We start from the raw sequence: 14,673 nt of genomic DNA, 5'->3' as shown, positions 1-14,673 counted from the left end.
CAAATCATTATTAGTCAAGATGGCTCTTACGTGACTGGTGGAGATAATCAGCAGCATTCGCCAGGCTGAGATCAGCATCTGATACTCCGTCAAGGAGGTGCAGCTGCTACCCTCTGTCTTTGCCATATGCAATACCAATGACTTCACATATCCTGACCAGTAAGCAAAGCGCTTTTCTGTGGAGAACTTCTTCAGGGTGTCTTTCAGGGACTGGTCCAGTGAGCCCCTGACAAAGACAAGAAGAGAAATCAGATAATTCATTTATTCTTTGATCAGAGAAGACGCTCCTCCGAAGATTCAAATTGGAAAGTTATGGGCACAGCTTGTGGGGCAAGACTGTCCCACACATTAGAGTGAATTCAGAAGGGGACCCCACTTATTGCATCAAATGGTATGGAAGAAGAGTGACCCCTGGAGAGAACCAACTCATCTTTTTAAACATGTGATTTTTATTTATTCCTAACTTTTTGGAACAGTAGTTACATTCAGGAAAGTGAGTATGTAAGAGAGTCACATTCTTACTCAGAAAATCAGCTCCCTGTCTGTGTATTCTGCTGACTTTAGGGATAAAAGTAAGTTACTGCTTCCTATTAGCGCTGCAGAACAGCGCAGGTCTCGGAGAAGAAGCTGGAATCTATTCTGGATCATGTTTCAGACAATTTTAAATCTTACTGAGAATTTTATTTCTGGTGGGACAGAGAGAGAGAGAACACACTTCTGGACTTCTAAACCTCAGGATATGTTTTGCAAGTCTGGGAACTAGAAAATCATCCATTCATTTGTAAACTGAGGAAGTTTGATTTAGAAGTCAGAGACACAAACTTGAACTCCCTCAGTGTTATTTTACAGAGTTGATACACACTTGAAACAAAACTAAGCTTATCAAAGGAAATATGTTTAATAGAGACTATTCTATGTAGTATTACCTCAATACCATAAAATACCATATCTGGCAATGCTAGACCAACAGAAGAATGTCCTTGCCCCACCCTCCAAAAAGACACACCTAACATTACAAGAAGCTAAAGTAGCAAATTAATGTCATGCCATAATTACAGATATTAAAATGGTGAAACTTTTTTATAAAACACGATTACCCCACTCTATCCAAAGAATCCTACTGAAGCAAAGTAAAATTTTCTGGCATAAACATCATGGACACAAACTTAATACTATGTACTGCTACAGAGTTGGAGAAAAGCTAGATTGTCCTAATTTTAGTCCTAGCATCCAGTGTGTGATGGGAACATTTCACTGTATTACATGTGGCTAGCATAATCCCATAATGAGCTTACAAATATTTAAAGTCTCATTATTCCAGGACAGATATTCCTCTTTTGAGAGCCATACCCAAAATGTCACATTTACAGGCCACAGAAACTCTTCTCATGACATCTATTTCTCTAATAGATGGCTGCATGAAATTCAAATCAAATGAGGCAGGCTTGTGCTCTTCTCTTCTAAGCCCCAGCGGCCACAGGTAAACTACTGACTGTCCCTCCAGCATTTCCATAGAACTGTTAGCTTCAACTTGCCTCTCCCTCAAACATGGATAATCTCTTAGTATGTACTCCACACACAGCGCAGGACTTTGCCCTCACTTTCAGGTGCCCCAAGCATCATTGAAAACTCTAGAGCAGGACAGATTGTCAATGACTCACTTGACCACATAGTAGATCTCCAGGCAGATGATTTTCATGATTAAGGCACAAGTGTCCAAGACACTGAGCTACAAAGAGGGAATAAAAGCAGAGCATAAGCAAGTTATCTGTTGCTCCAGGTCAGATCTGGCAGCACTGTGTCCCAAACTCTGTCCTTCAAAGAGAGTTGAGGATCATAGTCTAAAAAGTCCAGGGCACCCACACTGTCAATCAAGCCCCCTTGTGCTATTCAAGTGGCCCCAGTTTTCCTGTTACCCTTGGATTCCTGAGCATTATGCCAACAGGGCCTAGGGAGTAGCACAAAGGCAACCCTCTGGGCCTCCCTGGGGCTGACAGGGATGGAAGCAAGACTTGTGCCTGCTCATCACCTAGAGGCAGAGTGAATGGTACTATACTTTCCTGTGAGAACTGTCCCACACATGAGAGTGCCACAGCCATCTTCTCTAGTTAGGGCGGGAGTAAGGATCAAATGGCCTTACGTAAAGCAGCTGCCTTAGTAGACAGTGCTCATCTACTCTGCCAACAAGGGAAGAGCACCATATTCAAATCTGTATGACAGCTGGATGGAGGGGGATTAGGATTTTCACAGGGAAGACAGAAGTTTTCAAAGCAGAAGAATGGCAAAATCCTCAGGAGCCCAAGTCAGTCTGAGGTAGGCCCAGTAAGGAGGAGAGATTGTTCAGATGTCTGGGAACAGGAGCAAACTATCCTGTACACGTATGTATATAAACACACACACACACACATATCTAGTGTACTAGTTCTTTACAAACATTAAGGAGGTAAGCCCTCATCGTCCCTGTTAGGTAGAGGTTATCTCTGTTTTACAGATGGTGAAACAGAGGCAGTGAGAGTTCAGGAGACTAATCCAAAGTTACACAGCTAATCCGTGCAAGCGTTGGAAATAAAACCCACTCTCAGAACTCCTCCTAGTGCTTTACCCAACCATATTTCCTCTGAGCTGGCAACAAGCAAAAGGAAGGAAGTTGCACGCACCACTCACTTCTCAGAAAAACAAAGCTATTTTCAGTCCTTATTAACAACTCACCTCTGATGTTTCTGAGGGGGGAGAAAGGGTCCCAAAGAGGGGGTTGGTTAAGTTTTCCCAAAACTTTGGCCTAAAAACACACACGAAATACTGTAAGTTACCATACTTCTCCTATTGCTCTCAACCTTTCCAGACTACTGTACCCCTTTTAGGGCTCTGATTTGTCTTGCGTACCCCCAAGTTACACCTCGCTTAGAAATTACTTGCTTACAAAATCAGACATAAAAATACAAAAAAGTGTCACAACACACTATTACTGAAAAATGGCTTATTTTCTCATTTTTACCATATAATTATAAAATAAATCAATTGGAATATAAATATTATACTTCCATTTCAGTGCATAGTACATAGAGCAGTATAAACAAATCACTGTCTGAAGGAAATTTTAGTTCGCATTGACTGTGCTAGTACTTTTTATGTAGCCTGTCGTAAAAGTAGGCAAATATCTAGATGAGTTGATGTATCCCCGGGAAAACCTCTACGTACCCCTGGGTGAGCGCCACGGACCTAAACAGCACACCTGACAAGAACAGCCTGATCCGGCCAGCCTTTCACTGCAAACTCCACTGTCTGAGATATTTCACACAACATACCTGTAGTAACACTACTCACCTGGCAGTGCAGAGCACACTGAAAGAGGAGGGTTACTTCAACAGAATTGTGCATATGTGCTTCACAACAGAAAGTTTAATTTTTCCCTAACATAAACGTCCCTAACTACTGAAATTTTCCCCAATATTTTGCATGCAAAGCAGGTTACCAGGAGACTGGAGGAAGAGATCTAACCAGTTATTAGCTGAGAAGCCTCTGAGTCTGACCACCAAGTATCTAAGTTACAATTAAAAGGCATCCTCCAACCGGTCAGAACTGGTGGGATATGTTCATTTCTATTCACTGAAATAGAGTTTAAAACAGCCCATTCTCACTCAGCCTGTGAATGGTACTAGGCCCAATGCTATTCAACATTTTCATCCATGAACTGGAAATAAATATGAAATCACTGCTGATAAAATTTGCCAATGAGACAAAGTTTGGCGGTATAGTAAATGCTGAGGAAAGGGCAGTCACACAGAGTGATCTGGAAAGCTTGGTAAACTGAGCCCATTCAAACAAAATATATTTTGAAAACAGCCAGAGTTATACATCTAGAAACAAGGAATATAGGCCACATCTAAAGACAGCATACAAAAGCAATGACTCACTTGGTCCTCAGGACTAGCATGGCACTATCCCGACGGTCCTGCCACAGAGCATGAAGGAATGCAATGGCAGCCCGGTGCAAGAGGGGAGGGCACCAGTATCTTTCCTGCTGTTTGGAGTCTATCAGTTCCAAGACCACTTGGAGGCAACTCCATTCCCCTAAGCTGAATTCCTAAAGCAAGAGGGAGAAAATGAGAGACATCTACATCCAATCACTTCCTGTTTCAGTAGGCTATTTAATTCCACCTACAAAATACACAGGGAAGTAAAGCTTGAGCACATGGTATAGGTGTGTATTTCATACAGACATACATTTAATATAGAACACTTATGAGGAATATCTAAAAAGACAGTGAAAAGTGGAATAAATAAATTATTTGCATAAGTCAGATTACTTCAAGGGGCAGGAAAAAAGTTTTACTTCCCTGTGTATTTTGCAGGTGCAATGAAATAGCGTACTGAAACAGGAGGTGCTTGCATAGTGGTTGGAGAACACAGGAAGATTTCTCTTTGGTCAAAGGGAACCTTGTTGCCAATTGATCAGAAGGTCATAAGGTTCTCGTCCCAGAATCAGGCTACACAGCATTAAAACCAATGTTCAATATCTTGTCAGGCACCTCGAGGTGTACGACAAAGACACTCATACTGAGGACAAAGTAAATCCTTAGAGAGCTTTACTAAAATAAGGAACAAAGCCAGGAAAGCTCCAAGCCATATGTAAAGATAGGAATATCCTGTTACTCCAGTAAATCCTTATGTAGACACTTGCTGTTTTACCTTTGACCCATCACTCCCATCTTTCACTTCCAGGTTCAGGAACAGCTCAATGAGCCCAGGCTGTGTCTCTACAGCAACAGTGAGGAACTCCAGGATCATGACTTTAATGCGCATGTCCTCAATCTTACTCTGCAGCCGGGTCAAAAAGGCATCACGAATGGCAGCAGCATCACTCCCAAGGCAGGCGTAAACAGACATTGGAGCCACCTGCAAAAGGGAAGAAACACGCTAAAAAAATGTAGATAAACGCTATGATGCTTCCTCTCAAAATATAAATGGGGCTTGTAATATTTGTTTTAAACTGAAATTCCAGAAAATTCTCACCCTGGAGCGCAGGGACGTGGGAGAGGGGAAATCAAGAAATAATTTAGATTTTAATGGAACATGTAGAAAATTGCCAAATTGTTCTGAGTTTTGGTTGCCTCTTTAGGAATTATGCTCCATTCCTCATCTATTTCACAAGGAAAGGGGCAAAACTGAAGAAGACAGACAGACAGCTAGATAGATTTGGGTTGAGACATGTTAAAATTAATACCCCTGAAATTGCACCATTTAAATGCCTAAATAAAACCCAGAGGAGCTTTCAGATTTTAACAATCAAAAAGTGTTAGTCTAATAGGTAAAGAATAAGTCTTAATATAGGTTCCTTTTTGACAAGGTTGGAAATCTCAAAGCAAGGACATTCACAGGTTGTATCTTGGAGGGTCACTGGAGACAGTTTAAGTGGTAGAATCAACAAAAAGGGAAAGCATGGGAAAGCACTTGTGAGAAACTAGTTTTACCGTAGCGAGTCGTTTGAGCAGCTGGATGGCAAGGCGTGGCAGTGCTGGGTCGTGTTTGTGGTAGATATATTTGGCTAAGACAGCAATCAGATTGTTCCCATGAGCACCTGGTGAGAACACAATTAAATCACAGGCGAGAAGCTGAAATAGTCTCCTGTGAGGGCTCTTCGAGACAGACTATTCAGCAAGTATTTAGTAGGCAGTCATACTACTCTATACTAGAGTGGAAAGGGAGTGAGAGGGAATGAATTCAGCTTTCCAAGAGGACAACGGATGGGTCTAGCCGTAGGTACTACTGGCAGCTGCTTTACCATACCGTTCAGCACTGTCTCATGTTGGAAAGCAGTAAACAAAACAAGTGAAAATAACAGTAGGTGGCTATTTGAAAGCAGTCCTGGTGAGTCAACAATGAGAATATAGTTCAAAGCTTCCACACTGCTCCCAGAGCTGCAAAGAACCAGAAGCATTAGTGCCACCAAGATCCTAGTGGGTGAAGAGCAAGAGAAAAACAATTCTGCTACCCTCCCAAAAGTGGGCCCAGTGTCACATACTCAGGGTCACTGTATAAGAGGGTTCCATAAAGGTTATAATGTAAGGGGAAAACTTGTTAGCCTAGTCCACATTATTGGGAATTTACTAAATGTCCATTGGCTAATCCCTTGGAGAAGGAGAATGCCCTTTGGCGCCCTCCCATCACTGGTACGCTGGATGAGAACTGCACTGTTCAGAGAAGTCATACCTCAATCCAATGTTAGCAAGTTACACATTATCTGTGTGCAGGGGACAGACACTACTGCCTGGGCTGACCAACAAAGAGGTACATACCATGCTGAGTAAGTGCCTGTTCTAGTGGGGATACCACACTAGAAGGGGATTTCAACCGGATGACGTTATTGGTGACCGAGAACGCCAGCTTTACTGTCTGGATCAGCAGCTGGCCCTGGCCCAGTGACTCATCGCTGTGTTGTCAAACAGAAACCAAAAGGAATGCATTAAAATCAACTCAAATGATGCTCATTAGCTGTACAGTATTCAAATAGCAAATTCAGCATTCTGTGGTCCTATCAAGCAAGAGCAAAGGTTGTAAGAGAACTCTATATTCTCAACCCTTCTCTTTGGGGTGCGTAACTGTTCTGTGATTTTCCTTCTTCCCTAGGTTGGAGTTAAGTTGGCTCATAAGTTTTTAAGTTCGAGAACTGCAAAAAGCAGTTTTCAGACAGACCCAATAAACCCAAAAAACTGTAAATTTTTTTTTAAACTCTTGTATCGTCCATTATTGCCAAGGAGTAGAAGGAGGAAGATTAAAACCAACAAAAAATAAGCTAAAAACTTAATTACCAGACAAACAAAAGTTGTTGAAATACAGTTAAGTTTGAGACATAATTCACTTAAACATTAGAAAACAAAGACATCTGAAGTTAAGATTCCTCCACCCACAGTAACTCTTTCCCCATATCTTGCTCACCCTCCCATGAGAGTTTCACCTGCTTCTGCATGGAACATAAACCACCCTTTAGAGTACATATATTGTTCAATGAGCACCATATGGGAAATACTTTCTTTTGGCAATGTACCACGGGTCATAGATCTCTCCATTCTATGCATCCAAAGAAGTGGGATGTAGCCCACGAAAGCTTATGCTCAAATAAATTTGTTAGTCTCTAAGGTGCCACAAGTACTCCTGTTCTTTTTGCGGATACAGACTAACACGGCTGCTACTCTGAAATCTGCAGAAGGTGTAACTGTTTAGAGGCATCTCTCTTTTCAGTGTGTTGGGTGGTCTACGGTCTGATAGTACTCCCTACAGTCTGATAGTAGATCAGAAGGTGATGTGTACGAGGAAAAAGACATAAGATACTGTAGTCTATTCTTTAATGGGGAGAGGTCTCACTTCCATGTGTTAGCTGTTTAGCATTTCATAGGCTAGTATACATTTTTAGTGGGAGTCAGTGATCTGTACTGGAGGAAAGAGATTGAAGAATGGGAAGGCAAATGTTAAAAAGGGAGTTTCTAGGCTACAAGTGGGAGTTGGACAGGTATCTGGGGCAGAGTTCAAGCTAGTGCAGAGAATTTAACTTTGAATTTTCTTAATTTTGAATGCATAATTATTTTCTCCTATGATGGCTTTTTAAAAGCAGAAACCTCCACTGGCTGTTAGCACATCTTATCCTGGTTAGTGCAAAATGAGAAGTCTCTTGCAAATGTTGCACTCACGAAGGTTCTAAACTCTGCTGTCTATATCAGCGGCTGTTAGAGGATCCACATGGCCTTTCGTTTCACAGTAGCTTGTTAAATCGGTAAGGGGCTGTTTTTACCATTAGTCTCACTTATAAAGAGTCCAAACCGATCAGACAAAGAAAAAACTGGCTCTGAATTGTATTAACCTTTTTAACCCTTATTAAAGTTTAGGGACAATTTTTTAGAGATTAATGCCACAACCTCCCAACAGATCTCACCTCCCCCTAACAAGTCCAGGCTCCCCCTTCCCTTTTGTTCTGGAACAAAGCAGAGGTGGAAGGCGTGAGCCTTAAGGCCTCCTAACCCCTTTTCATCACAACACATCTTTAGGGGCAGGCAGGCGTGTTAAGATGGGAATGGTCATGGCAAGGAAATAGGAAGATGAGGCGAGGCAAATACCTGGGGCAGAGGGTCACTCAGTGTCTCAGAGTGAAACTGGAAGTAGGGTCACACAGTTTTGGGTGGTGGCTAGATGGAACCTCAGTATGAAGATCACTATTTCCCCTTAACTGCACATCTGCTTTAGGAGCTGCTTAGTTTGGGACAAAGGGGGGGCAAACAAATGTGAAGTTTTCCGACCAAGCCATTTTTCAGTTACGAAAAGACAAAACAAGTTGTAACAATTTTGAGTCCCCTTCTTTATTTCTTCAGACTCCCATAACTAAGAAACTAACCTCAAAACTTTGCAAAAAGATTCTACTATGCACAGAGACTATGGAGAAGAAATTTCAGGCAGAAAGGAAAATTTACAGAAAGTTACACAGAGGAGAGCCAAGTTCAAGATCAGACTTATAATGTCAGCTGTTACAATCTGAACGATAGAGTTATTACTGTGTTTAGATAACTCCATGAAAACAAAGAGGCAATTCAGAATTGAAACTGATGCTTTATCCTTATCCCATCCCGCCATGCATGTTTCCAAATTATGTGTGATTTTACATATTACAAAGGCTATAATACAGAGGGACAAGAAGATGAGATAAAGCTAGTCTTCACCATAAGTCAGACATAGCATGTTATCTGAACATAAGGGTTTTTTGGAAGGGTGGGGTGGTTCTGGCTTGCATAATATTACACTTACTTCCACAAATCTGCAATGCGTGCAATTCCCTTGAAATTCTCCAGGGAGTGAGTATAACTGTTGGACCAAACAAGTAAAATAAATCTAAAATGTCTAAGATCATGCTACTTCATTTTTATAGAAGCAAGGCACAGGAAGCATGGAAAGGGGAAGTACAGAGGCAAAGCCAGGACAATTCAAGGACTAATATATAAAAGCAAGAGTATCAAAAAGATTAAAACGTCCTTGGCACAGATGGGTAAACAAGGCCCTGGAGCACACATAGTATCATAACTGCTGATGCATGCTACCTTTGATACAGATGTAAGGTAACTGTCCAAATAGCTGTGTGTAAGCTCAAAAGCTTGTCTCTCTAACCAGCAGAAGTTGGTCCAATAAAAGCTTACTTCACCCACCTTGTCCCCCTAATATCCTGGGACCAACATCACTACAACAATGCTGCATACAAATAAGTGATGGTTATTTTAAGGAGAGGAAAGGGAGAACACTATTGGGACACTATTGTTAAGGAACTATTTTTGACTAAACCAAACTTGGCTAAGGAACAACAGCCAACCTGTATAAACAGGGTGATGAGACAGCATCCAACAGCTATTGTAAAATAACCAAATATAGCAGTGTCATGTGTCTCTATGACAGATCAAAGAGTTGAAAACCCCTGACTTCTGTATACCACTGGTCGTCTGGGAAGCAGTTGCTAGTGATCCGTGAAGAGACAGCAAGCCACACAGTGCTGGCTCTCTTCCTTGCTTCCTGAATGTGCAGGGGAGAGGAGGACTACGTGGTAAAGCAGTATGTGCAGGTGGGGGGAGGAGCAGAACAGATAGGAGGGTAGATGAAATGAAGAGCCAAAGTAAGCAGCTTGATTAACTTTCTTCACAAAGGGCAACCCACATGAAAGGCAGCTAAAATGCTTAGGTACTTTCCTAATGTTACTTTTCCACATAAGCAACTGCTACATTCATGAGAGATTTTATGCTATCATGAATGGGAGAGGATGGGGTCCACATGGTCACAACTGGAAGGGCAGGTGTACTCCGTGCGCGCGCACGCACACTCATACTTAAGGTCCAGACTAAGAAGTCTGAAAACTTCTACTACAGATTATCTGTACTGCAGTCATGTGGCATCAGTCTGTGAAAAATCTCTAATTCAATATTTCTATTTGTTTTCACTGTATTCTAGGTTCCCTCTTTCCCCACCAGATTTGTTAAAATATCTGAAGAGTTAATGCTCCCAAGCCAGAAAGGCTGCCTGGGTCCCCTGAGCACACTATTAAGGGTCAGAGAGAGTTTTTCAAAGCACAGAAGGACCTTTAGTTACAACACAAGGGATTTAACCATTGTTGAAGTGTCCAAAAGTAACTGTCCTGATAACTGGTTGGGGAGGAGGTTTAAGTTGTGAAGCAGCCCCCAGTACTGGACTCAAGGCATGATTTGGAGGCAATAAAATCGGAACTTTTGCTATAATTTTCCTGCCTTTTACTTCATTTGGTACTTTTATATGCTGAATCTAGTGAGCTCTTTATAATAGCATTACTACAAGCAAACCCATATCTCATTTCCATAATGCAATACTCGGTGTGGCTAAGCAAAATCAGAAATGAAAAGCAACTGCAGGAATTAGGGAATATATATGAAGAGAATAAGCACAGCGACAGAAAACTGAATAAGCAGCAGGTTCTTGGTAATTTTTTCAGAATTTTGATCAGAGACAGTTGCCCTGATTGGCAGCTACATTGACTCCCAGCAACATGTAACCCAGTTAAACCACATTTCAAGTATGATTTGTTGCTGCTTTTTCCATGCCACAAGAGTGGAACATGTGACTCACCTACAGGACTGTGAGGCCATTACCATATCAATGGTGTCCACACCGATGCCCATGATGTTAATGACAGCCTGTCCTGCTTCCGTGTTGGCCAGGCTGAAGATGCACAAGGACTGCAGGCTTGGAGCATTGCTGCAAGACAAGGACACACACACTGGAAAGCAAGCAATCAAAGGAAAGGTCCTCTGCCTGATCTGATACACTCAACATGTATCAGTGCCAGCATCAACCCAGACACTACAGGGATGAGCACATTAGAAATGTGCAAGATAGAAGGGTCCTACTGATCCACCATGCACCATGAAAGTTAACACAAAGTAACTTCTTTCAATTTCTATACCACCCCCTCACTTCATCTCTCCCTCATTCTCCAATATGTTAGGTGCAAACCCTCAGAGTGGGCAAACCAACCACAGAGAAGTGGATGGCAGTCTGGAATGTGCACATCTGCAGCAGTATAAAATTAAGTCTGTCCACTGGTTTCCTTCCCTTCATCAGCAGCTTTGCATAACCATCTGGGTTTGCCCTCTCTCCCACCCCTTTCTACATTTCCCTGGGCTCAACATAAGCAAGATGGACCAAGGCTACAAAGCAGCACACTATACTGTTGCCAGTTTAGTATTTCACATTCCAAGTTACGAACAAAAGAACAGTGACTGAGGTCTTCTGCACTGTAAATGGGGCTGTTGCATATACAGTGATGTATGAAATTCACTTCCCCCTTACCTGCTGTGAGGATCCATTTCAGGGCAGAGATTCAGAATAGCATGGATGAGCTGCAGGATTAGGCACCCTGAAAAGCAAGAAGAATGGATTCAGTCTTCAGAGAGAGCAGTTGTTGAGTTCAGAAGCAATAGGTACCATTGCATTATAAAGTATAAATCCAAGTGCTCACTGAGCCATTTATAATGAAAGGGGGGAGGGCAACAGAGAAAGACACATTCTCTCTAGACAGAGTTCAACTTTGCTCCCCTTGAAGAGCTATCCTTACCAATTCGTTCTCTCACTCCATGGGAGTTATAGCGCCATTTGTGGTAGTTTGGTAACATTTCCTTCAGCACAAATACAATGCAGGGCATCAGCCCTTGGCTCTGGGTGCTGCCAAGTTGCCCCTAGAAAAAGCAGCAACATTACAATTTCGATTCTAGTTCAAAGGTGTGACATCTTTGGTTGGAAGACATTTAATCCTCACACTCCAAAGACAGAAATAGGGGCCAGAACAGTTCTGCCAGCAGTGCTGCGCAATGCAGCACTGGGACAGAGGTTTATGAGCAATTTCTATTCTCTTGCACTCAAAGCAAATGAAGATCAGATGTGTTATGGAGGTAAATACACTTGGATCTCTCGAAGAGGAAAAGCAGCAGACAAAGAGCTTTCCTTTCCTGCTTACCCAGAGCAATGTTAATGGGACTTTGAAGAGACCGAGCCCTCCTGCCACCCTGATCAGGGAGCGAGTGCAATTTGCAACTTGAAGATGATTGTTGGAAAGACCAAATCATGGGGAAAGCAGGAGCCCCAGCACAAAAGGTGGGTATGTTGTCAAATGGAAACCAGAGGCGGCCCCACCCAAGGGAACCTCATACATTCAGTACACACCTTTACCTCATCTTCACCCTCACCAGCTAGTAGTAACCTATTGCTGCCAGAAAATGTAGGAGCACGGCAGAAACACTTACACGGACAAGAGTTGTGACCAAGTGTAGGAAGGAGATGGTGACACCATACTCGCCCTGAGGCTGTTCCACGCTCATCAACAGGTTTCCATAGCCCCCAGCATTCATTCCCTCAGCACTGTGGAAGGAGCGAGAGCGTGCATTGTATGTACAATAGGAACCAAGCATGACGGAGAAGTGTGCGCACATATGCAGCAGGGAAGGGGATCACATTAACTAATACACATGGGGGAATGATCCTGAGTAGAGAAAAGGTGATTCACCAAGCTCAGGACAAATCACCCTTGCATTTAAGAAGTATTTTACTTTTTAAGGGCAGTATCTTGTATTTTATATGTCTGATTAATTTTGCTTCTGCTGCAAAGCTAAGCACGTTTATGATCAGAGGGTATGTCTAAATGTAGTATTTTCTCCTTATAGAAAATATAAGGAGCTCAGTCACATGTGATTCAGTGGAACTGAATTTACAATAAGGATTTTGCCAGTTTATTATGCAAGAATGGAACATTAGGTGTCTGGATTTTAGAAAGTCTGGAATTCACACTAGTGAAACACTTACACCTCATATGGCATATTATCAAGGGAAGCAAAGGCACAAGAGAAAACTGAATTACCTAATCATGTGACTCATACTGGAAACTGGATTGGCAACAAATGGTAAGAACCCTGTGTGGTGAAGATCAGTCCAGACCTAGAAGAGGAGAGAGCAGTATAAATATACCCCTATATATACACACACGCGCAGACTATTCCATTTCACGAAAATCAGAAGGTATCCCCTCACCTTAGCTGGCATGCGGGCAGCCAATACAGTCAAACAATTGACACAAGAAGCAATAACATCCACTGGGGGAGAGATCACACTTGTTAACCTAGGAAAAACCCACAGTATTATATATAAAATCTTTAGAACTTAGGCCAGGTCTATACAGTTTTTTGACTGGTATAGAGAGGTTGTTATTTCTCTGCTGAAATAGTTAACTCTGTACAACCCATAGTGTAGACACAGTTATATAGGTGCCTTATACTGGTAAAGCGTATTCTCCTTCCTTCAGGGATAGCTATACCAGGTGCATTTATACAGATATAACTGCATTCACATTAGGGAGAGCTGTACTGTTATCTCATTATAGTTAAAGCAATACAACGGTTGTGTGTAGGCAAGGTGGTCTAGTGGTCTAAGCACAGGACATGAAGGCAGGAACTCCAGAATTCTAATCCCAGCTCTGTGACAGACTTCCTAAATAGTCTTTGGTAAAATTTGTTGTTGACCATTTTTCCCATTTCTAGCAACTTCAGCAACTTAACTGTCACCGCTGGTCAGCTACTTACCTCTGTAACAGCATGTAGATCCGTGATGTGATTGGCAGAAGACAATCTGCTATTGACACATCGGTGCTGATGACCTTGTGAACCAGGTCAATGACTGGCTTCACCCTCTGGCAGTGCTGAATCACATCTGGATAAAGAAAACTAGTATTACAATCTGGAGAGATGCATAAGCAGCATCACTCTCTCTCTCCACTCCTCGAATGATCTACTACGCTCTCTACAAGAGAGGTCCTAACCTTCAGTAAGTTACTTCTCAGATTACTCCACATCTCTAATAAAGGGAACATCTACTTTCCAGGTGCAATACAGAAATTGATAAAACTGGGACCATATCCCTCAAATGACCAAAGACAGAAATGTGAAGGTGGGCGGGATATTTTAAAAGGCTCCTGCTCATATTTTCTCTCATCTTAAATTTTGCCCAGCTCCCTATAAGCGCTTACCACCTCCTGATCTCTTTTATGGAGGCAGCATAATACGAAAAACGAAACCTTTCCACCTCCTGCTGTATTTGACTCTCTCCTCTCTCTCCTACTTTCTTTCTCTCCTTTCTTCCTCCTCACTCCTCTTCTCTAGTATTTGCTTCCTTCCCCTTGTCACAATCCCCAATGTGGTGCTAGACTCAGCCACAATGCCCTTCTGGAACAGCGACAGGCTGTTCCAATGGAAGTGGAAAATGTGCCTAGGACCTGTCCCAATCCCACTGAAATTACTCTTGATTTTTTTCATCTTATGTTAATGTTACTAATACGTCACACTCCTCTCTCCCCGACAACATCCACCCCAATTCCCCTCTTGCCTCACCTGCTGTCGATACAACATGGAGCAGCATCTCAATTTCACAGGTGAACAATGTCCAGCTGCTGTAGGAATATTCCCACCGTACTAAATATGCCCGGTCATCCAGCATCACCTGGCCCACTGTTCCCTGAGGTATTCGTAGGTTTGTCTGGCCCAGCCCTAAGGGAGGGGGAGGAAAAGGTGAAACAAAAACAAAGTCAGAAGCTTCAGAATGTGATCAGAATCCAGTCTTCACAATTAAAACCTG

At 42.4% G+C, this 14,673-nt stretch overlaps 1 protein-coding gene across 2 annotated transcripts in view; it reads right to left on the bottom strand.

The window, feature by feature from the left end:
* The window catches only part of NUP188 (nucleoporin 188), a 47,474-nt gene that overhangs the window by 13,942 nt on the left and 18,859 nt on the right, over positions 1-14,673 (bottom strand). Inside the window, exons 16-31 of one of the 2 annotated variants that reach the window (XM_008169212.4) lie at positions 14,430-14,585; positions 13,626-13,752; positions 13,078-13,165; positions 12,908-12,984; positions 12,297-12,411; positions 11,612-11,732; positions 11,347-11,413; positions 10,624-10,752; positions 8,791-8,847; positions 6,297-6,430; positions 5,472-5,578; positions 4,690-4,896; positions 3,915-4,084; positions 2,710-2,779; positions 1,662-1,729; positions 31-226 (exon numbers count right to left, since the gene is read on the bottom strand). In XM_008169212.4, coding sequence (XP_008167434.1) covers positions 31-226; positions 1,662-1,729; positions 2,710-2,779; positions 3,915-4,084; positions 4,690-4,896; positions 5,472-5,578; positions 6,297-6,430; positions 8,791-8,847; positions 10,624-10,752; positions 11,347-11,413; positions 11,612-11,732; positions 12,297-12,411; positions 12,908-12,984; positions 13,078-13,165; positions 13,626-13,752; positions 14,430-14,585 — 1,889 coding nt within the window. The remainder of the gene's footprint in view (positions 1-30; positions 227-1,661; positions 1,730-2,709; positions 2,780-3,914; positions 4,085-4,689; positions 4,897-5,471; positions 5,579-6,296; positions 6,431-8,790; positions 8,848-10,623; positions 10,753-11,346; positions 11,414-11,611; positions 11,733-12,296; positions 12,412-12,907; positions 12,985-13,077; positions 13,166-13,625; positions 13,753-14,429; positions 14,586-14,673) is intronic. The other variant, XM_005293386.5, reaches the window with a different exon arrangement.

Source organism: Chrysemys picta, chromosome 18, assembly GCF_011386835.1.
Source record: "Chrysemys picta bellii isolate R12L10 chromosome 18, ASM1138683v2, whole genome shotgun sequence".
In the NCBI taxonomy this organism is placed as follows: Eukaryota; Metazoa; Chordata; order Testudines; family Emydidae; genus Chrysemys; species Chrysemys picta.
The sequence above is the reverse complement of the archived record's forward strand: the minus strand, read 5'-3'. Positions and strand labels throughout refer to the sequence as shown.